Below are 23,651 nucleotides of genomic sequence, written 5' to 3' on the forward strand. Positions count from 1 at the left end.
AATAGTTTTTATTATCCTGGTAGCATGAAAATTCTGTTGTTTGTAGTTCTGGAGATAAAAGAAAACTTTTTTATTATCGTCAATACCTCAAAAAGTCATTCTATTCTTCCAAATACCTACTTAGTAATCTTGATGCATTAAATTAGTCTAAGCCAGTTAATATCCCTCTCTTAAATTGGCCTGGAAGCAGCTGCAAAGTCTCTGTAAATAGGTTTCTCTTGTGCTTGATATTTTGACTCCACGTAAATGAAAGAAAACACAATTTCCATTCTTCTTGCACAGACAAAAGGAATCACAAAACCATAGCAACACCAACCATGAATTTTGCTCATCTAGTCAATGTCATCATGAACAACGCGTCTTGTTGTTACAAATTATAAAAACAGAGCTGTAAAGTCGAGTCGACCCGGGTCCAAGTAGGGCTACGAATTGTTCAAAGAATAAAAATCGTGACGATGACATTGCGTGCAAAGAAATGATGAATTGATTCTAAGAAGTGCTTTAAAAATAAAGAGAGATAAACACTTGTTGATTATTTGGAAAACTGTGCTACTAAACTTGTATCAGTTACTATACCAAACTTAATGATTTTAGCCTACTAAACAATTGCCCCCTAGGTTTTATTGTCCCTCCTATATTTAGAAAAATGTGTTTTTTAGGTATTTTCGTCAAAAAAAGTAGAAAAACAACAAAATTACCCCCACTTTTAGGATTGAAAAAAATACAATTTACAGATGTAGAGTTTTTTTGCATAAAATTAGCCATTCTTCGTAAAAAATTTCTTAAGTCCATTTTTATAGAAAAAAAAAACCTCTTCCTTAAATTTTTGATTTGGTATTCCTAGTAAATAATAAAACCTAAACAAAAACTTTACATGCTGTTCTGTAACAGAAAACGTAATTACTATTCTTTAATTAACAATTGCAGCATTTTTCAAATGCTCTGAACTCGGTGATTGATTGTCTTGCCTCATATCTTCTACTGCTTAATCGATTGCTTAAACGATCTATATTATTACGTGAGTGCTCATCACATCAAGGTAGGCTATTTGGATTCACTAGCCCCGTTTCACGCGGAAAATGAAATCGATACTAGTCTTGAGTGTTTTTTGGTCAAGCTAGGACGAAAAAGACTTTAAGTATCTTTTCATACTTGTCCAATTACCCTGTAAAACCTTTTAGCTTATTTTAGAATCGAAGTCCACGACATGGGCCTGAATTTAAAATCTAATGCTAAGAAATAGTTACCTTAGTTTGGTCCTCGGTTTATTCCGTGCATTTGGATCGTTGGCCATCATGGAACTCCAATATTCCTTACGAAATTCATTTTTTGCTTCCCCGCAGGATTGTTTGGGTGCCTCATATACCTCAGCCTCAATTTTATGATTCTGCTGTGGGCTCTCATATTGTTTTTCTGGAGATACAGCCGGTCTCACTGTGATAATACTTTCATCTACATCACTTTTGTCGTCTTCTAGATCTTGTTCGTCTTCCTCACATGGTGATGGTAGAGAAGATGGAAGGGACCAGCCTGGGGACGGTAATTGGTAGCTTGACCTCGTTCCGTGATAATAAACCTGCAAAGGTATTCATATGCAATATTACAAAATTCAAAACGGTAGTGAGTGTTACCTGAATAAGGCTTAAATTAGATAATTTGTAACAACAATTTGGTTGGAGTGACCTCTGTCAATAGTAACCGAAACCTCAACAGAAGGAAGTTTGTAGTATATATATGTATATATGTTTCAAAAGAATTTAGATTTCACACTGATTGTAACTGAATCTTGATGAAAATTGATGCAATACTCAAAATAGAAGACAATCAGAACAATCTCAAAGTATATTAAAAATTTTGCTGTATCAAAAGTGTTTCTGTGTTTTCTATGAAGCATCGCTTGAAAAATGGCGTTCCTTAGCAAAGACCAAACTAAGACCAGTAATTCCAGTGGTTGTCCTTACTCATCATCTTGTCAAAAGATGTGGTCTAAATACAACTGTTGCTTGAAGCAATTTTGTGAGAAAATTTTATTCAGTTCATACTTGTTTACAAAAAAAGAAACTATTCCTTTCTACAATTTATCCCTACTGTTTGGATACTGTCTATTTCTAATTAGTGGTGATGGTTGAATTAACAGATCCTTTTTAAAAATCTTCTAAACCAGCTTCTCAGATATCACCAATTTTTATTTGCAGCCATTTGATTTGGTTTCAGCTGCAGCATATCGTCTTTCATTATTACAGGCTAATTCTGGATATCGTATAATATAGATTCATTTAAGACCTTTTCAAAAAATCTATCGTCACGTGACTTGTGAGAATAATGGACAATGGGTAAAAGAGGGTCAACTCATTTTTTACAACGAAAAGCGTTACTTCCAGGATTAAATTATTCGACTTTATTAAATCGTTTGGGCTATAGAAATACATTTTAATCTAATGCCATCCTTTAAATTGTGCAAAATTACATTTTATTGTATTGCTATCAAGATGACTGTATAGAAAGAACGACGATATTTACATTAGGTTTAAAAAAAACTTAAACAGTTGTTTACTACGTACCAAAGACTCAATAGTACCGCTAACAAAAAAAAGTACACATTATCAATACCATAGCTAAAATTTCTTCAATTTTTGAGAGGGAATTAGGTATTTTCAAAGACCACACTTTCCATGACGTACAAATAATAGTTTAATAGACATACATCCTTTAATGGAACAGTGAAAACGAGGGAAAAATCTCTAGATATTCCGGTCACATACACAGTGGCCCTCATCAGATAAACTGCGTATCTGCTGATGACATTCACTGTATATGCGACCGAAATATCCAGAAATTTCATTTTTTTCACTGTCTAATAAAAGGATTTATCCCTATTAAACTGTTATTTGTACGTTGAGTGGGAAGGGGGAAAACCTATGATTAAGAGTTTCCAACCATGGTAATTCAAATGATATATAGCTTGCTTTGATCCGGCACACTTTCCAAAGATTTGCAGGCTTCTTCTTGAAATTCCCATAAATTTAGTTTCTCATTAGTTTTACTTTCAATGATAAATAGCAGCCATTACTGAACCAGTGTCCAATAGTTATTATTTCACGTTAAAATGTAATTTCAAAGAATGTTTAAACTTTTGGTTATTATGGGCTGTGGTTCGCTCTTTACTGAATTCAAGCTCTGGTTTTAACCATGGTAAGTTATAAGATACAGCATGTAAAACTTATGTATATAAAAATACAATATAAACATAATTTCGTTCAAATAAGCTGTTTTCTGGTGTTCTAAGAATACACGTTTGATTCAAATAACCCCTGGGAAAAAAAGAGGTGACAGTGCCATATTTTGTATGGCAGTATTGCCATATGGAATACTAAAAAAAGAGAAAAGAATACGGTATTGAATTTTACAGTCCCTAACGGCGGTGCTGGTCTCCGTCTCTTGGCCCTTCAATCAGGAGGTGCAACGGGGGCTGGGGGCCAACCATCATGTGCTTTCGCACACTGTTACCATGCAAAAATATGATTTTCCTTGCTGTACGAAAAGATTGGGAAGCGTAAACCTCCTATTAAAGACTGACAACTGTGGTGAAAAAAAAGGAAATAGCTTTTCCTTTTTCTATTACCAGCTTTGTCTGTCTAGGTAAAAGATAATCAAAATAAAAAGTGTATAAATCCTTTTTGAAATGATCTAGAAGTAGATTTTTTGGGAGGGGGGAAGAATCTAGAATATAAATGAAAACAAGGTGCACAGAATGGTTTGTGCTTTAGCTAACATAAATATTAAATTGATCTGAATTATAAATACTACTACTCCAACTACTACTAACAACTCACGACAGAACCATGCCATCTGAGGCCAACAGTCGAGTTTCTTATTAGTGAAGAAACTAGCGACCCGTGGCAACACCTGCACTTTTGATTTTTTGTTTCAGTGGCTTTCTATCAATTTGCTATTATCTTTGTTCTTAATATATCATCCATCTGTTCTTTTCAGTTTGGAAAATGAAACACATGCATGCATACATAAATATATAAACCATTTCTCTTGAAATAAAATATTTTTTCTACCACTTTGTTTAGGCACCACAAGCAAAGTGAAATTAATCTTTATTCTTGTCCAAGTGCTTTTTTCATATATCCAAATGATAGGAGATCCCCTTTGGCAGAGACTGATAATAGGCTTTTGCAACGTAATAATCTCCGGACTAACGACTTACGGTGATACGAATATAAACTACATTAATATAAAGTACCTCCTCACACAATTTCAACTTGATAGGTTTACCGTTCAGAACAAGAGAAAATATAGATTTGGCTACAGTAACAATGACATTAAAAATGACATATGATTGTTTAAATTAGCTAAAAGAAAACTTGCACAGTCACATACATCTCAAATATTAGGAAATTGATTTTAGGAGAAAATTAGGAGGATCTGATTTTCGTTTATCCTTAGACGGTTGGCCGAAAATGACATATTCGGCAATCTGTCATCCTTCATCCGCAGAAAGTGCCCAAAGCCACCTCGACCTTTCTTTCATTATAGCCCTAGAAAGCGGGATTGATCCACATTTTTTGTATAACCTACTGTTTGAAGTACGTTTGCAGACTTATCTTCCTATTCTTCCAAACTTTTTTAACTGTGAAAAAAACACCATGAGCCTTGGCTATTCTACTTTTAACATTTTCACTGCTCTCACCATCTTTACTAATAATACTACCAAGGTAAGTGAAGCTGCCCACCTGATCAATCTTTTTGTTACCCAACGTCACCTTTTCATCTTTACTTATTCCTAGCCTTAGTAACTTTGTCTTCTTAGCATTTACTTTAAAACCTATTCTAGTACCCTGAACTCACAAAACCTCTAAAAGTTCATTCATTTTGCTCACACTTTCATCTAGGATGAAAGTGTCTCGTCAGCATTATATATGTTCAGGAAAGTTTTTCCTCCCCATTTGTTTCCGTGGTCTCCTATTGTCTTTCCTGTGCCCCTTAAGACAAAGTTCATTGAAATGATCCATATAAAGGGGGATAGAACACAACCCTGCTGAACTGCCGATTTAGTACAAAACCAGCTGCTAACCTATCTTCCTACCTTAACTGCAGCAGTGTTATTCTCTTACATAGCACTAATCACTTTAATGTATTTGTCTGGTATACCATACAAGGATATGACCTTTGCTAAAGCTCTTCTATCAACAAAATCGAACACTTGGTCATAATCTATAAGCCTGAAGACTCGGTTACTTCGCAGTTATTAACCTAAGAGGGAAAGTTTGGTCGACACGTCCTCTACATTTTCTAGAACCGTACTGTTCTTCTCTTAAATCTATTTCTACAACACATCTCAGTCTAAGAGTTTCATATTACTAAGTAATTTACTACCTCAAGGGACCAAACTAATGTCTGAAAATTTAATACACTCACTAGGTGTGATGCAGATCCGAGTCTGACGGTAGCCCACCCACTTCAAGATACAGGTGTTTGTTATGTAATGGTATAGTATACCTGCGTGTTACGTAATAGGGCATGTTTGTTTACTTATGCAAATGTTTTCTTAAGGATTTCTTTAGTTGTTACGTAATAGAACTTGTTAGAGTTCAGGCCCTACTAGTCAAGCGGGGAAGCCCTAGCAACCAATTCCAACGGGGTCCTAGTAATCAATTCCAATGGGGCCCTAGCAACCAATTCCAACAGGGGCCCTAACAGTCAATTCCACTGGAGGCCCTAGAAACCAATTCCTACGGAGCCCTAAAAACCAATTCTAATGGGACCCTAACAACCAATTCCAACGGAGGCCCTATCAGTCGATTCCACCGGGAGCCCTAGCGACCAATTCTAATGGGGTCTTGGCAGTCAATTTCAACGGGATCCTAGTATCCATTTCCACCAGAGTCCTTGTATCCGATTTCACCGGGCCTCTAGCAACCAATTACAACGGGAGGGCCGCAAGTCAAGTGGGGAACCCTGGCTATAACTCGGAATGACACAATCTTGTGAAACTTGTTAGAATTCAGGGTCCTTCATTCAAGTAGAGAATCCCCAAATGTAACTGAAGACGGTACACACTTGGAATGTTACCCACGTATACCTGTATGTTATGTAATAGGAGGTTGCTTACTTATGTTAAGGATGACGCAATCTCGCATGACTTTTAGAGGTCAGGACCAATCAGTCAAGTGGAGAACCCCCGTTTGTTAACTGAGGACGGCACACACGCAATTGCTACGTAATGACGGTGTAAACATGGGATGTTCCGTAATAATTTAAGACAGTTTTGTTTTTCAAGACATTTTCTTCAAGATTTCTTCCTCAGGGAACGCTTACAATGCTACTGCTTGCTATATCCATTAAGGAATGTTTCTGGGGGGGAGAGGGACTGAAACCTAACACTCAATGAGCTGTCGTAAATAAATAACTTCTGTAAAACAGTTTAAAGTTAAGGTTAGGCAAGGTTGCCACCTTTCTTTAAATCACGCTTTTTTACTCATATTTTATCTATTGTCAGCTTTTTCACGTTTTGTTTTTCCGTTTGTTGAGATTTAATTGCTCTTTTTCTGTGATTTCATGATTTTATATTTTTTGTGAATTTTTTTATGAATAAAACATGTATCTACAGTTAAAATTCTGTGTCTTATAAAGCCATTTGAGAATCAAAACAATATATTGTCTATATTACATAACATGAAATATCCAATGTTTATATGCCCTAGGTAAGTGGACCAAAACAAATCTTAAGTAAGACAAGTGACGGTGAAAGCCTGTCAGATTATAAAGGCTATTGAACCAAAACAAGTCACGCGAGATTACATTATCCTCAATGAATCTAACAAGTGGTGAAACAGCTTGTCACGCAGAATCTATTTCCTGAATCAAAATGACATCAATTACATCTTCATCCAGCTAGTTGAGGCTCTGGTCTGGTCATTAGGGAAATCTCTGGTCTTACATTCGATTCCTAGAGTGGACAAAAATCTTTGGATTATAAAAGTTGGTTAAGGAAAAAATCTTAAAGAAAATGTCTTGAAGAAAAAAATCTCTTAAAGTATTACGTAACAACCAAAGTGTGCACCATCATTACGTAACATTCACGCGTGTACCGTCGTCAGTTACAGACGGGGGTTTTTCACTGGCGGACCCTGACCTCTAAAAAGTCACGCTACGTCATTCTCAACATAAGTAAACAATCGTCTATAAGCTAACATACAGGTTTAAGTGCGTAAGTTCCCACGTGTGCACCGTCTTCAGTTACAACCGGATATTCCCCACTTGACTTGCCCTCCCCCCTTGGAATTGGTTACTGGGGGCCTTGTGAAATTGGATGCTAGGGCCCAGGTGAAATTGGATGTTAGGGTCCCCTCTTGTATTGAACCTGCCAGTCATCGGTTTACTGTAACATAGTCAATAAGGTGTACTGTTTTACCATCACGTGAATACCATGTTAAGTTATGGGCCATTTTATGACCAAACGCCGTATTGGTTATAACTAGATTGTTATACCTACAAAATTGCAAACGATTGAAGCCATTATTGTTTCGTTTTTCAACACCAAATTTACCTAGGCTAGGATACCATTTATCCCTATTTATACCGCCCTGTAGTTTAATGTCTCCTAGCAAAAACACCATATTTATACATGGGACCCTGTCTATTTTTGTTCCTGTAACTGTAAGCAAAAATTCATAAGAGTCATTAGTATCTCCATTAGTCGGTTCTACAAAGGCAAATACTGCTATAACTGATACCTTGAACATTTTAGTCATAAAATGAGTAACTAGTATTCTATTTTAATACCTTCCCCCCGTAAACAAAACTTAACAGCTTCCTTATTCATAATGAGCCCTGCTCCCTGTTTATGTACCCCACCCATCCTGCCTGATTAAATAAATTCTATATCACCTAATTTCATGTTTCCTAACTCCTGGAATGTGGGCTTTGAGACTCATAATAAGTCCAGTCCGAATCGTCTGAATTCGTCAATCAAAATGTCGATACAATAGTCATTTCTTAACATAGTAGAATTCAAAGTTCCAATTGTCGTGTTCTTTAAATCATTGAAATTATTTTGGCATCAGGAAAAGCAATAATCCCGGATACCAGTGCAGGACGGACATCAACATATATTCTCAAGTCTACACTGAAGCGCTTAAGCCGGCTTAGAACCAGACAGTGAGAAAACCCTGGGACAGTATTAATGGAGGCTTTATTTAGTGTTTTATTTATTTAGTGCAAACCTTGGCCCATCTTGGTCACAACATGGTTTTCAGCATTTAGCTATGCTCTTCTATCAAAAAGAGTAGAAACCCTGCACAGACAGTCTCAAGCCTATTACCTCCGACTCATTATACATTCATGCCTACAATTATTATTCTACTACGGCCGAAAACGCCCGTCAAAAGAGGACAAGCCAAAAAGAATTTTTCATTAATCAGAATCCCGTACGAATGCTGTGCCGTTTACTAAGCTATAATGTTCTCGAGGGGTGCCACTCCTCAAGTAAGAACAGAGTTGACAGCAAGGTCCCCAATCTTGCAGTTACCCGAAAGGATTGAGACACCCTTTTGCAGAGGTCCTTGTCCATAGATCTGGATCTTACGCCCTGCCACAGCAGTCCTCCTATAGAGGATCCTTCTACGATGGAGCATAAATGAAAATAGTCGGTGGGTTGAGGGAAACACGTTAAAAAGATCAATTTTATGTAAAGCGTAATTTGTTTCGTTGCCCCTAGTGTCTACTAATCTTTGCCACATTCAAGGCAATGTATGACTATTCAAAGGAAATTGTTCCCCGTTTTCGTATATATTCTTAATAAATTTCTCTTTTTCCTGGTGGAAAGAAAAAAAAATTTCACCGTTTTTAGCACATTTGCAGATAAAAGTATTTTGTTTTCAGTATTTTTTATTTGCTCTATTTTTGGTTTAGTTTATGGTTTACCAGACCCCATGTTTCACATTATTGGGTTAACCCCTTCCAAGGGGTTAATCTATATATATAAAAATAAGTTGTCTGTGGATGGATGTGTCAGGTGACGTCACCTGAAAAAACTGGATCAGGTGACGTCAAAACTGAAAAAACTAAAAAAAAGCAAAAACTACAAAAAAAACTAAAAACTAATGAAAAAAATAAAAAAGCTAAAAAACTAAAAAAACTAAAAAAAGGCAAAAACTATAAAAAAACTAAAAACTAATAAAAAAGCTAAAAAACTAAAAAACTAAAAAAAGGCAAAAACTACAAAAAAAACTAAAAACTAATAAAAAAAATAAAAAAGCTAAAAAACTAAAAAAACTAAAAAAACTAAAAAAAAGGTAAAAAACTAAAAAAACTAAAAACTAAAAAAAATAAAAAAAAGGAAAAAACTGAAAAATAAGCTAAAATAAAGGTAAAAACCAATAAAAAACTAAAAAAAAACTGAAAAAACTAAAAAAAGGCAAAAACTACAAAAAAAAACTAAAAACTAATAAAAAAAAGTAAAAAAGCTAAAAAACTAAAAAAACTAAAAAAACTAAAAAAAGGTAAAAAACTAAAAAAAATAAAAAATAAAAAAAAACTAAAAAAAGGAAAAAACTGAAAAATAAGCTAAAATAAAGGTAATAACCAATAAAAAACTAAAAAGAAAAAAAGGAAAAAACTAAAAAAAATTTTCATCTAAAAAACTAAAAAAAACTAAAAAAGGTAAAAACTAAAAGAACTAAAAAAGAAAAAAATAAATGACGAAACTCAAAGAGAAAGCGACCAGGACAAAAGGAATGTTCGATTAGCAATCAACAAAGCACCGGGACACAGGGAGTATAAATGACGACCAGGACATAAGTAAAAAAAAAAAACTATCTATATATATTAAAATAAGTTGTCTGTGGATCTGTGGATCGTGGATCAGGTGACGTCACCTGAAAAAACTGGATCAGGTGACGTCAAAACTGAAAAAACTAAAAAAAGGCAAAAACTACAAAAAAAAACTAAAAACTAATAAAAAAAATAAAAAAGCTAAAAAACTAAAAAAACTAAAAAAAGGCAAAAACTACAAAAAAAACTAAAAACTAATAAAAAAGCTAAAAAACTAAAAAAACTAAAAAAAAAGGCAAAAACTACAAAAAAAAACTAAAAACTAATAAAAAAAATAAAAAAGCTAAAAAACTAAAAAAACTAAAAAAACTAAAAAAACTAAAAACTAAAAAAAACTAAAAAAAGGAAAAAACTGAAAAATAAGCTAAAATAAAGGTAAAAACCAATAAAAAACTAAAAAAAAAACTGAAAAAACTAAAAAAAGGCAAAAACTACAAAAAAACTAAAAACTAATAAAAAAAGTAAAAAAGCTAAAAAACTAAAAAAACTAAAAAAACTAAAAAAACTAAAAAAAGGTAAAAAACTAAAAAAAATAAAAAATAAAAAAAAACTAAAAAAAAAGGAAAAAACTGAAAAATAAGCTAACATAAAGGTAAAAACCAATAAAAAACTAAAAAGAAAAAAAGGAAAAAACTAAAAAAAATTTTCATCTAAAAAACTAAAAAAAACTAAAAAAGGTAAAAACTAAAAGAACTAAAAAAGAAAAAAATAAATGACGACACTCAAAGAGAAAGCGACCAGGACAAAAGGAATGTTCGATAAGCAATCAACAAAGCACCGGGACACAGGGAGTATAAATGACGACCAGGACATAAGTAAAAAAAAACTAACAAAACTAAAAAGAAGGTAAAAACTACAAAAAAACTAAAAAGAAAAAAAACTAAAAACTAATAAAAAAACTGAAAAATCTAAAAATCTAAATAAACTAAAAAAGAAAAAAAAAGGAAAAAAAATAAAGGAGAAAAACAAAACTAAAAAACGAATGTATATACAGACCGGGACACCGGGATACAAATGATGACCGGGACACAGGGAATATAAATGACGACCGGGACACAGGGACACAACTACAACGGGGACACCGGGGAAAACAGGGGGATATAAATGACGACCGGGACACCGGGACAGGGAATGGTCGATTAGCAATCACCATCAACACAGCTCAAGGGCAATCATTAGAATCATGAGGTATAGATCTAAATACAGATTGTTTTCCCAAGGACCATTATATGTTGCATGTTCAAGAGTCGGTAAACCTGACAATCTATTTATATGCAAAGACAATGGGACAGCAAAGAATGTTGTATATTCGCAAGTTTTACGTAGTTAAAACCATATATATATATATATATATATATATATATATATATATATCTATATTCACAGGTGGGACATAGGTACACAACTACAATGGCGCGTAACTATTATGGCGCGTAACGACTTACGCGCGCGGGGGGGCTTGGGGGGGGCGCGAAGCGCCCCCACCAACTAGGTGTTGGGGTGGCGCGAAGCGCCACCCCAACAGCTAGTAATTTATAAGAAATGCAATTGCTTAGAAATACGTGAATACTTATTAATATAAGAGCATTTTATACGGGTCAATTTTATGATGGTATGCATGGAAATGTACTAACAGACCCAAAAGCTTAGAAAAATCAGTCGACATGCTTCTATTAAATAATTCGCTAGATATTTCATCCAAAAGAATCTAGTTATGTGCAAATTATAAAAATTATGATGAATGTTTTCAAAATTTGGGGAATATAAAGGTTGCTCTGGAGGCACACTTGCAAATGTGCTTCCCTTTAAGCTTTTATCTATTACTAAATGTTACCTTTAAAGGAAGCTGTCCCTGGGGTAGGTTCAAAAACTATTTCAATACAACCAAAACTTCTAACCTTTCTAGAACGTAAGCTGCTTGTCCTGCTATGTTCAAAGCTTTCTAATAAATGTCGGCCGAACCTTTGCTTTCCCAGAGAAGACATTGAGTAGAATCCTGAAACAAAGACCTTGTTCATACTGGACACTTTTTATTTTTATTAAATAACGGTAAATAATGAAAATATACATATATATTGTGTCACATCTCTAGAGAAAACCCAGCTTATTTTTATATATAAACATAGACGTATTTAGAGGGCGCAAAACGGATAATTTCCTCTCACCCAATAATTTGGAGAATATAAAAATGCCTTAAGTAAACCTAAACATAAAAATTGGTGGCACACTTATCTATGTTCTGATGGTTTTATTTTTTTATCAAAAATTAGATGGGACTCCGATGAAAGATATATTTCAAATTAACTTTCTATTTCATTAGCGTTGATGCTGCGATAATTACGGTAATACTAGTTTTATTTTAAGCTTGGAAGGATAATGTACTTGCTTGTACTTGAAGAAGCTGTAAAACCTTTCCTTCCGATAGGAGGTGGCAGACCGTTACATTCCATTGGGAGTGTTCATCGGTCAGAGGGACAATAATGTGGAACTAGGAGGAGCCCTATTGGTAGCCATGCCATCTGGCATGGCTAAAGGTTGGATATGTCAGGATGCCATCTGGCATTGGATAAAGGTTGGATATGTTGGTGTTCTTCCAGGATTTTGCACGGTCTTTGCGGCTTCTTTCCAGGCTGGGAGTGGTTGCTAGCAAATTGTCCTAGGTCAGCGAAAGGCATGGCCAAAGTAAGAGAAACTGCGATGGCAAATGATGGTGTCAGTTTAAACTCCTGTTCGGAATGTTATCTCATTATTTTATTCGGGACTCTGTCGAATAAATTCATTTTGAGTATGTGTCTTATGCACTTATGTTTAAACGAATATAAGTCCTGAGTTTGCAAACTTTTGTTGGCCATCATATGTATCCGAAGAAAATAAGAGATTCATACGTTCGGCATTTAGTCTTCTAATATCCCTCCTTTTTCCAGAGCAGTCTCCGCAGTAATGAAAAGACAAAGAACTGATATACTGGCACTAATTTCATCACTGCAGCCACCATTTATGTCTATGATTGAGCATAAGTATTTAAAATTGTTGACTAGCTCAATCTGGCAGTGATTTAAAAGTGATTAGAGGTGGGTAAGATTCATCGTTGTTTCTCAATAATGATATTTAGTCCCCCGGGAGTAGCTGCTACTGATACTCCGGAGCATGTCCTGTGTTTTAGAGAAGAAGTTCCTAGTAATAAGACATCTTGGTGCATTTTAAATCGATGACATCGAATTAAAAACTTACGTTAATTCCAGCGCAGCTTTCACGGCTATCCTAAAAAATCCTGTCTATTATAAAGTCAAAAAGCTGTTTCGGGCCTTGTCTCAAGCCGAATTCATTCTTCAGTAACCATGACGAGTGCTTCCCGCTGATAAAATAAAGGCTCACTTGGGTTTGTAGTATCTCTATATTAGCTGGACGGTCTTCAGTGGTACTATATCTTTCAGAATTGCCACCCAAATCCTACAACGGACTGCCGAGTCGAAAGCGTTAAAAATCGATAAAGAGTTCTTCCAACCCTAGAAGAAAGATTCTTGCGTTTAAATTGTATTGAAAAGGTCCCGAAGCCTTGGAGCTGAGATTGGGGTGGTTTTGATGATTACCGTTGGGATCTAATTGATTTCTGGGTCTTTGTGATTCTTCTGTTTCATAATGACTGGCTGGATCTCTCGCAAACCTGGTGGTCCATAATCAACATTGTCACAATAGCCATGCTAATGGCTCTTTTTCGTGATGTTAGTTTGAAGGCTCAGATAAGCGTCACTAGTGTGTTGTCACACCTGTTTTTAGAGAAGCTCTTTACAATTCTTGATATAACTTTTCCATCCGAAAGCATTAGATTTTCTTGTTATTAAAATAGATGTTAACACTTAATTAAGTGAACATTCCAGCACCCGATACTGACGGATTGTTTTTGTTAAAATAGAGGCAGGCTGGTAGACTTTTTGCCAGGGTAGCCAGAGCCTCTGGTGCATCGCTTGCTAGGGTACCAGAGATGTGGGGTTTTTGTTACTATTGTCTGACATTTCAATACAGTTCATAGGGATATGTTTAACCCTCTGGTCTCCAATCTCAGACGCTATCTCTTGTGCATGTAATCCAGCATCTTTCAAAGGATTGGTTGACAGAGTGGTTGACACCCTTCTGCCACGATGAGGCCAGGCAACGGGATTTCTCGCTAAGGGGCTAGGGACTAGGGACGGATGCATCCCCAGGGCTCGGATGTAAAAAGTCAATGCGCGCCGAATGGGCGTGGAAGTAGGACTCTCAACGTAATTCCACGTTTGTTTTAAGTGTGTGTATTGTTTGTTATGTTGCTTCTAATGATTTTAAATCTAATTGTCTTGCATCTTTGCTAAATAGTAACTTTTCTTTTTTAGCACTTGAAGAAAACTTTGATTTAAAGATTCAAGGCAGGCCCAGATGGCCTTTACTTTTTTACTGTTATGTGTTTGCTGTTCCAAATAAAATCATTTCAGAAAATAGGTTTTCAGATAGCTAAAAAACACGTTTAGGACTGTACTTTTCAGAAAAACTTGCGGGGAATGTGACCCAAACCAGTATACTAGACTTTTCTCCAGATGTGGTCCCCTCTTTCGCCCAATCAAAATGCTGAAATTACGCCCATGTATACAAATACACCAAAGATATAAAATAAACTAACCACCTCGGCTAACTCAATAAGCAAGGAGTCTGGCCTCCAATCTTGGAGCCATGGATTCATTGATGGTGTTTTATTATGTCCCATTTATAAGAATCAAGAGATTTATAATATACTAGCTTTTTATGTTTTTTATGTTTTTAACTACGTAAAACATGCGGATATACAAAATTCTTCGCTGTCCCATTGTCTATGCATATAAATAGATTGTCAGGTTTACTGACTCTTGAACATGCAACATATAATTGTCCATGAGAAAAACAATCCGTATTCAGATCTATACCTCATTATTCTAATGATGTGTCCCTGTGTCCCGGTCGTCATTTATATTCCATGTGTCCCGGTCGTCATTTGTGTCCCGGTGTCCCAGTTTGTAATTTCTCTTTGAGTGTCCCGGTCGTCATTTATATTCCCTTTGTCCCGGTCGTCATTTGTGTCCCGGTCTGTAATTTCTATTCGAACAATCCCTATGTCCCGGTCGTCATTTATATATCCCGCCTGTGCCCCTGGTGTCCCCGTTGTAGTTGTGTCCCTGTGTCCCGGTCGTCATTTAAATTCCCTGTGTCCCGGTCGTGATTTACGTCCGGGTTTCCCAGTCTGTAATTTCTCTTCGAGGTTCTCGGTCGTCATTTATATTCCCTGTGTCCCGGTCATCATTTTTGTCCTGGTGTCCCAGTATGTAATTTCATCAGTTGACAAAATGACGTCAGTCGACAAACAACTTCATGACGCATACAGCTCAATCCTTAAAATGACGTCAGTCGACAAACATGACGTCAGTCGACACAGAAACATGACGTCACTCGACAGACACACACACACACACACACACACACACACACACACACACACACACACACACACACACACACACACACACACACACACACACACACACACACACACAGACAACTTATTTTTATATATATATAGATTCCTATGTGAGTAATAGCCGTATTTAGGTGGTAAACATTCGATCTGAGACTATTTCATGCGTAATATTTTTTCTTTGTTTTAAGTTTTAATTTTGTAATGTCTGGTTTGTTTATTTGTTGTTTTTTTTCATCATTTAGAGGGGACCAAATTGAAACCTTCTGAAACAGCCTACATTTTGATAAATTTGGGAAAGGGAGTTATTTTTATCTAATCCTCATTAAAAAGTATAGGCTACAGTTTTTAACTTTTATACTTCTATACAAGCCTTGCTGCTTGGAAAATGTAATGAAGTAATTACGTAACTAAGGTAAGTAAGAAAAATAAGATAAATCAAGTTAGTAATGATAGTAAGGTAAATTTAAACAAAATATAGCAACAGTTTATTTATGTTTTTTAATGTCGTTCTTGTTTTTTCGTTTTTTTTTAGTATCGTGCACATGTTTTTTTGCAAAGATAATCATGGATAAGTCTTGTCTGTCCTCATCGAGGGTTGACAGGATTATATTAAGGGGGAGAGGAAGGATACATTTTTGGGGGGAGTAGGGGGGTAGTTACCTAACTATGAAAATAGTTGTCCTTTAGTCTTTATAATGAACACCAGTGCTTTTTCTACTTTCTAATTTTTGGACGGTATGTCTCTCGAAAATAAATCAAGTTTAGTTTTCCATTACTTAGTCCAAGGTGCTATAGATTGGACATAATATATGATTTACTAGAATTTGTTCTATTCAATACTCTTAATAAGTTATTGGTAACACATATAAGCATATTATTAGAATTTCTATTGGGGGTAATGCCGAGTCCATTTATAGTGGACTTGTTTTAAAGTCAACTAGAATACGAGTATATAGTTAATAAAATGAACCCATGTAATTTTAAATATTTTCTTTAAAAAAATAAAAGATATTTAGATGATCTTCTGGTGATAAATTGTCCTGAGTTGATGGAGGTTTCAAATAATATTTACCCACCAGAGTTAATTCTGGAACCGAGCTCTGGGAAGCGCAATTATGACCACTTTTTAGATTTAGATAATAATGTTTCACATAATAATAAATTATTTTTTTAAATTTATAATAAAACGGATGATTATAATTTTGAAGTAGTTGATTTCCCATTCCTTGAAAGTAATATACATTCAAGTATTATGTATTCAGTTTTTTATTCCTAACTATTTAGACATGCAAAAATTTGCAGTAATTACATCAATTTTAAATTTGGAAGTCAATACTTAGCCATAAATTAATTATAAGAGGTTTTTCCGCCAATAAACTTGCTTGGCAATTTAAAAAACTTTGTTTTCAGAATAATAAACTTTTAAATAAGTATAATAAAAGTTATCATGAAATATTGAATTATATTTTGATGTAAATTTTTGATGTATTTTTTTCCGTATTTTATTAAATTGAAGTAAGTTTCAAGTCAAGCAGGTGTTTTGCTACTGGTGGGTATTGTAATATAATTTCTTGGAAGGTTTTGCATGAAGGTAAATTAGGTTTTTTTGACGAATGGCTGTTATGCAAATCAGGGGGTAAATTTTCCTGGATGATATTCTTTCAAAATAGTATATACACTACTTTAAATTAGTTTTTGATGAAAGGTGATGAAGGAAGCTTTGCTCAAAATTGGTGAGTATATCTATTTTTTTTTTTTTTTTTTTTGTATATATTTCTCCAGTGACACTACACAAGGGGATGCCATAAGTTCTTATGGCAGGCGCGCTTACTTGCCAGGGTCAGGAATTTAATGCACCAAAACCCATCTTAGCAAGTGTATATTCCTCAGAAGAGCCTTGATGTGAGTTAATCACCCGGGGAATATTTTATTGGATTTGAGGTGCTTTTGGTTGTAGTTGCACAACAATTTACATTTATTTATGATAGCTTTGCTTGATTTTGGACATGATTACTTGGCTAATGGATTGGTTATACTGTTTTGTCCTAGATGATTGGATATTGGATGGATGAGTAAAGTAAAGGCCTTGTTCAAGTGCTCGTTTATCTCAATTGCTAAAGTAGGAAAACTATTTTTTTATTATTATTATTATTTAAGAATTAACGACGCTTTTTGACTACTAAGGTCCTTGCGTCGGCCCTGAAGTGCATTCCTGCAGCGTGATTCGATCTCTGGGTCCTGTATTACCAAGCTAAGGTCAAATCCACTGCGCCACCACAGGACTACCTGTTGTTTTAATCAAATAATGTCTTACAATTAAGCAAGAAAAAATAGGTTTTAATTTCAACAAAGTAGTGGAAAAAAAAAAAAACTTTAATTGAAAACTGTTCCGAATATTTCGGCCCCACTCCGAGGAGGCTTTCTCGACGGAATAAAAACGATAAGGACGAAAAAAAAAATTAAATAACACACACACGAAAAACACAAAAACTAAACACAAGAAAAAAAGAGCAACTCACATTATAAACAAACTTCCAGCACTGTTATTATAACATAAGAAAAAAAAACAAAGCGAATGTCTATAGTGAAACTGTGGGTCATTCTCCTCTCAAGATTGAGGGCATAAATAGAATCTATCATAAGTGAAGACTATATTTACTTTATTGCTTTCAATCTACATACATGTGCAACTGGCCTCTGGTTTCTTAGCGTCACGATTTTAGTATGTATTGATCCCACTGGTAGTGTGTGAGCATGGAGGTCCTATCAAACCATTTATGTTACCATATTGGTTTTCTTGAGGAGGAAAATTAGCAATTGATATCCCTGATTTTTGATGCTAAGATTTATTGGGTGCTGAGACTAGCAAGCTGCTGTCCGTGTTTTTGACCCAAAGATCTCGTAGAAACCGAAGAGCTATCTCTATGATCAACTTTATTCAATAGTTTATTTTATTATTGCATATTTTTATTTATTGCCTTTTTAATATTCACTTGTACTTAATGTCTCCTTTTTATGCTCGATTTAGTACGTACGGAGTATCCTTATCATGTAGACTTGGACATCAAAAATAGCGCATTCTTACGTACTTTTCTTCTCTTTTTTTCACTAATTTTTTCTTGCCTTGCTGAACTAATAGCTAAGAAAAACATTTTTTTTTTGCATATTTTCTTTTTAGTAAATTCTCCACAGCCACAGTTTAATATCAGAACAAGTATCCAAGGCAACATCACCCTAAGATACATGATAAAAATGTTGAAATATAAGCCTAATTCAGCTTCCTTTCTAAAGTTTTTATCAAAAGGAGACGGTGAACTATATCTTTGAAGTACATCTTTTGCCAAGGTAAATAAAATTTTCTTTTCAATGTCTGAATATTAAAGAAAAAGTTGTATCCTACGGATTTTGAGACTGATGACACATTTTACTCAAAAAACTACCAAATTACCCAAACTTGCGAGATTTCAGTTAAATTTTAAAGGCTAAATATGCGATAATTTTGGCATATCGGTAAGAAAAGGGCAGATTCAAAATCAGCAAACCAAATGTAAAACCCTTGTTAGAGAGCACAATTTCTGTTCATGGGAGGTGTATTTCACTCCTTCCACCTCTGTGCAAATAAGTCTATGCTTATAATTTTTATTTCATACCATGAAACACTTCTGCAGTAAGTGGGTATGTATCCGTATACCCCTAGACAAGTTATTCCTCTAATTTGGCATGTTGTTTCAAATTTCTTGTAGGGAATATGTTTTGGACAAATCTTGTGGGAATACCATCTATGCAGGTTTGATGAAGAAATGGTTATTTAAACTAAAAAAAAAAATACTAAACTTAAACTAAATGTTGAATACTCGATGTGCATCGATAGCTACACAAGTTCACGTTTTTACTCGACTTTGCTTGAAATAGTATCCAAGTTTATATACCCCTCCTTCTTTAAAGAGCTATCTTAGAAATCTTCTCAACTATTATATTCCTCTCCTCTGATGTTCATGTTTTTATATTGAGGATGCCTTTTTGTTTCTCTGGCTGTCTACTAACAAAATTGTTCCATTTTGGTTCTTTCCTATTCCATTCTTTTTGCTTCTGTTCTATGCTTAATTCGTTTGGTATGCTTGCATTTCTAACTTCTGTATAACCCAAATGCGAATAATTTAGGATAACATAACCTATCAGAAATTAAATATTCGAAAATTAGGCTATTAGAGGAGACTATGTAACTACAAGTAAGAGACTAAAAAAAGCTTGGGCATATAAATGCCCATTTTCTTGACTTCATTTTTTACACTAAAGTCTTCCATATCATTGAAAAAATTAGGTTCTGTATCAGGAATCTAACCTAAACGAAGGCTCTTTGATAGGATAAAGGGCTTTATCTATTCGGCGGGTAATATAAGCCTTCACATCTTTGATGTAAAGTCTAAGATATAGATGACTATACCACGATGAAACATTAGTAATCAAAGAGTTCTTGGTAACGAACTGTAGTAAGGAGCGACCCGGCTCAATAGTAACAGAAACTCTAAAAAATGGAATTTTGATACCAATAGTTACATCAAAAGAATCACATTTTAAGTTAACAGGAAGAGTCAAACTTTAGCGTAAAGAGTGCGGCGTTGAGGAGGAAAAGCCCCTTTCATATATTGAGTAATTTCTGTTCGTTTTAAGTTTTAATGGTGCTCCTTACTTTCCTTTAAAAAAAGTTGTTTTCTTCTATTTAATATACCATCACAGAACCATGCTTTCACGTGGCTAGCAAAGTTGTACAAAGAAAAAAACACAAGCAGCTTAACTATGCTATGAAATATTGTCGAGGAAAATTGATGAATGGTAGTCCTACCTTGTGATTGTGTGGAAGAAGGCATAGCATCCAACGAAGCAGACTGCGGGATACGAGGAGATATCTGGCCAATACTTCCTCTGGACGATGAAGCTACCGAAAGAACTGAGCCTTGAAGACTGGTCCCTGAATTAGTACGATCTCCTGGCTAAAATACCATTGATCAGTTATTGTTATATAATTACAAACCACATTGTAGTCTTCACAGCCATTTTAAAATTGGCCGTGAATTTGTTTTAATTACAAAAAAAAAATTGTCACTGCCACGTCTAGAGGTCATTTTTGACATATCTAAACCTCTGAAATAATTGCTGAAAACCGTATGCTGAGCTGAATTCAAAGAAACAATTGGCAGAGCAACGAATGTTCAGACACTTTGATCCTCATGATCTACCTATTTCTACGAATTCTCCCTTTGAGATCAGCTTAGACAAAAGTGTTTGGCGTGATACCCAGACGTTACAAAATGTCAAGTACGAGCTTTTGATAATACAGTGATGATTTCTGTGATTTAAAGTCAAGTTTGGGCGAAAGCAAATTTTCTTACAGGCGCGTAGACAGTATGAATTTTCTGGGACAGTATGCCCTCTCATTATTTTGTGGTATCACTGAACTCTCCTCCCCCACCCTCGATGCACAGATTCTCATATGTGATATGTGAAACAAGCAACGGTTGGCTGCTCATCCTGCTGTCTCCCTAATTTTTTGGACCTGTTGTCCCTCCTCAAGAAAATTGGGAACTTTTCTTTGGTCTTTGTATTATGTATGTTGTTTTTAAAATGCCATAAACGTTTTAGGTTCTCTGGAATAAATTTATTCTATTCTGTGTGTGTTGAATAAAACAAGCATCACGATTAAATAGTGACAAATGATTAAGTGCAGTCAATGCCTTATATGAACATGCAAATCAATCAGTTGATACTACAGATTTTAATAAATTATCCTTCTAGGGTATATATTTTTAGAAATCATCTATACTATGGTATATAGGAATTCTTTTATTTATGTTAAAAGTAAAGATCACCGTCTGGTAGCGTCTAGGGTTAATTTAAAGCTGAAATTTAGTAAGGGTAGCTACATTCCGGGAAGCTATGACGTTGGTACACTCCAGGCTGAGATTTTGAGAGAAAGTTTACAGGAATAATTAAAAACTAGGCTGGAGAGTTAATATTTGACGAAGTAGAAGATGGATAGAATAATTTTAGGAACATTGCTTGTAAAGTCGTTGATGGTTTCTTGGGGAAGAAAACTAGAAACAAGGCTAGGAATATTATTAAAAATCCTTCATGCCTAATAGAGATTACATAAAAAAAACTAGTTTTTCTAACTGAAAGTAAGGAGCGACATTAAAACTTAAAACGAACAGAAATTACTCCGTATATGAAATGGGCTGTCCCCTCCGCAATCCTTCGCTCTTTACACTAAAGTTTGACTCTTTACCACAATTCTGCTTTTTAAGATAATTAAAAGCTTTAGCATAAAGAGCGAGGGATTGCGGAGGGGACAATCCATTTCATATACGGAGTAATTTCTGTTCGTTTTAAGTTTTAATGTCGCTCCTTACTTTCAGTTAGAAAAACTAGTTTTTTTTTATGTAATTTCTGAACGTTTTTGAATTAATGCATGTTTGATTTTGGCTCTCCACACATAAATTATTAAAATGAAATTTACATTTTAATTCCTTTTTTGGCTAAATGGCTTTCTCTTAGTTCTGATCAGACGATTTTGAGAAATATGGGATGGAGAAGGAGGCCTAGTTGCCATGCAATTTTTCGGTTACAGAAAAAGGCAACTACAAATTTTAATTTTTAACGAATTTTTTTATTAGTAAAAAATATACGTAACTTAAAAATTAACTTACCTAACAAACTTTTATATTCTTAAATTTTTATTATGCATATGAGGGGGTTTGTACCCTCGTTAATACCTTGCTCTTTACACTAAATCGTAAGTTTTGTGCCGATTCTTTAAGAATGACCCCTGAATCAGAAAGGCCGTAGAATAAATAGTTGAAATTACTAAAAATACTTTAGCATAAAGAGCGAGGTATTTATCTCCTCCTAAATACCTCGCTCTTTATGCTAAAGTATTTTTAGAACCCCTCATATGCGTAATAATCTCTGTTCGTTTTAAGTTTCAATGGTACTCCTTACTTTCAATTGAAAGAATTTTTCCATGTTTATTTTTTCATTTTTTTTTATAGTAATTTTAGAAAATCCTGCGCCCTTTTCATTGAATTTCTGTTCCCCCATGACATATTTCTCCAAGGAAAGATCCTCCCACATAGCCCCCTCCCCTCAACCCCATCCCCAAAACCAAAAAAATAAATCCTCTGAAAACGACTGTACATTTCCCAATAATCATTATTATATGTAAACACTGGTCGAAGTTTATAACTTGCAGCCCCTCCCCCAGGGACTGTGGGGGAGTAAGTCATTCCCAAAGACATAGTTATTACGGTTTTTGACTATGCGGAACAAAATGGCGATCTCAAAATTTTGATGTGTTGACTTTGGAGAAAAAATGAGCGTGGGAGGGGGCCTAGGTGCCCTCCAATTTTTTCGGTCACTTAAAAAGGGTACTAGAACTTTTTATTTCCGTTAGAATGAGCCCTCTTGCAACATTCTAGGACCACTTGATCGATACGATGACCCCTGGGAAAAAAAACAAACAAACAAACAAATAAACACGCACCCGTGATTTGTCTTCTGGCAAAAAATACGAAATTCCACATTTTTGTAGATAGGAGCTTGAAAATTTTGCTTTAGGGTTCTCTGATACGCTGAATGTGGTGGTGTGATTTTCGTTAAGATTCTGTGACTTTTAGGGGGTGTTTTACCCTATTTTCTAGAATAAGACAAATTTTTTCAGGCTCGTAACTTTTGATGACAAAAACCAAATTTGATGAAACTTACATATTTAAAATCAGCATAAAAATCCGATTCTTTTGATGTATATTTTAGCATCAAAATTCCGTTATTTAGAGTTTCGTTTACTATTGAGCCGGGTCGCTCCTTACTACAGTTCGTTACCACGAACTGTTTGATTATGAAGGCTTATTGCATGAATTAAATAAATAAAAAATCACGTTTTTTTCGATTGAAAGTAAGGAGCAGCATTAAAACTTAAACGAACAGAAATTATTACGCATATGAGGGGGTTCACCCGCTGGTCAATACTCGCTCCTTACGCTAAAGTTTGAATTTTGTTCTAATTCCTTAGGAATCACCCCTGAACCACAATGGCCGTTTAATTAGAATAAATCACTCTATTGAAAATTAAAAAAAAACTTTCACGTAAAGAGCAAGGTATTGACGAGGGGCAAACCTCCTGATATACGTAATAATTTCTGTTCTTTTAAAGTTTTAATGTTGCTCCTTACTTTAAATTAAAAAAACTAGTTTTTTTCAATTATTTCACTAATTATTTCAGTGAGCCTAAAAACTCACATGTAGTATAATACACGTATACCATATCTATTAGTTC

At 34.8% G+C, this 23,651-nt stretch overlaps 1 protein-coding gene across 1 annotated transcript in view; it reads right to left on the reverse strand.

Annotated features, from left to right (window-relative positions):
- The window catches only part of LOC136026948 (uncharacterized), a 53,620-nt gene that overhangs the window by 5,759 nt on the left and 24,210 nt on the right, over positions 1–23,651 (reverse strand). The window contains exons 4-6 of the mRNA XM_065703808.1: positions 20,166–20,313; positions 11,742–11,839; positions 1,248–1,576 (exon numbers count right to left, since the gene is read on the reverse strand). Coding sequence (XP_065559880.1) covers positions 1,248–1,576; positions 11,742–11,839; positions 20,166–20,313 — 575 coding nt within the window. The remainder of the gene's footprint in view (positions 1–1,247; positions 1,577–11,741; positions 11,840–20,165; positions 20,314–23,651) is intronic.

The sequence above is a fragment of the Artemia franciscana genome, chromosome 5, assembly GCF_032884065.1.
Source record: "Artemia franciscana chromosome 5, ASM3288406v1, whole genome shotgun sequence".
Lineage (NCBI taxonomy): Eukaryota > Metazoa > Arthropoda > Branchiopoda > Anostraca > Artemiidae > Artemia > Artemia franciscana.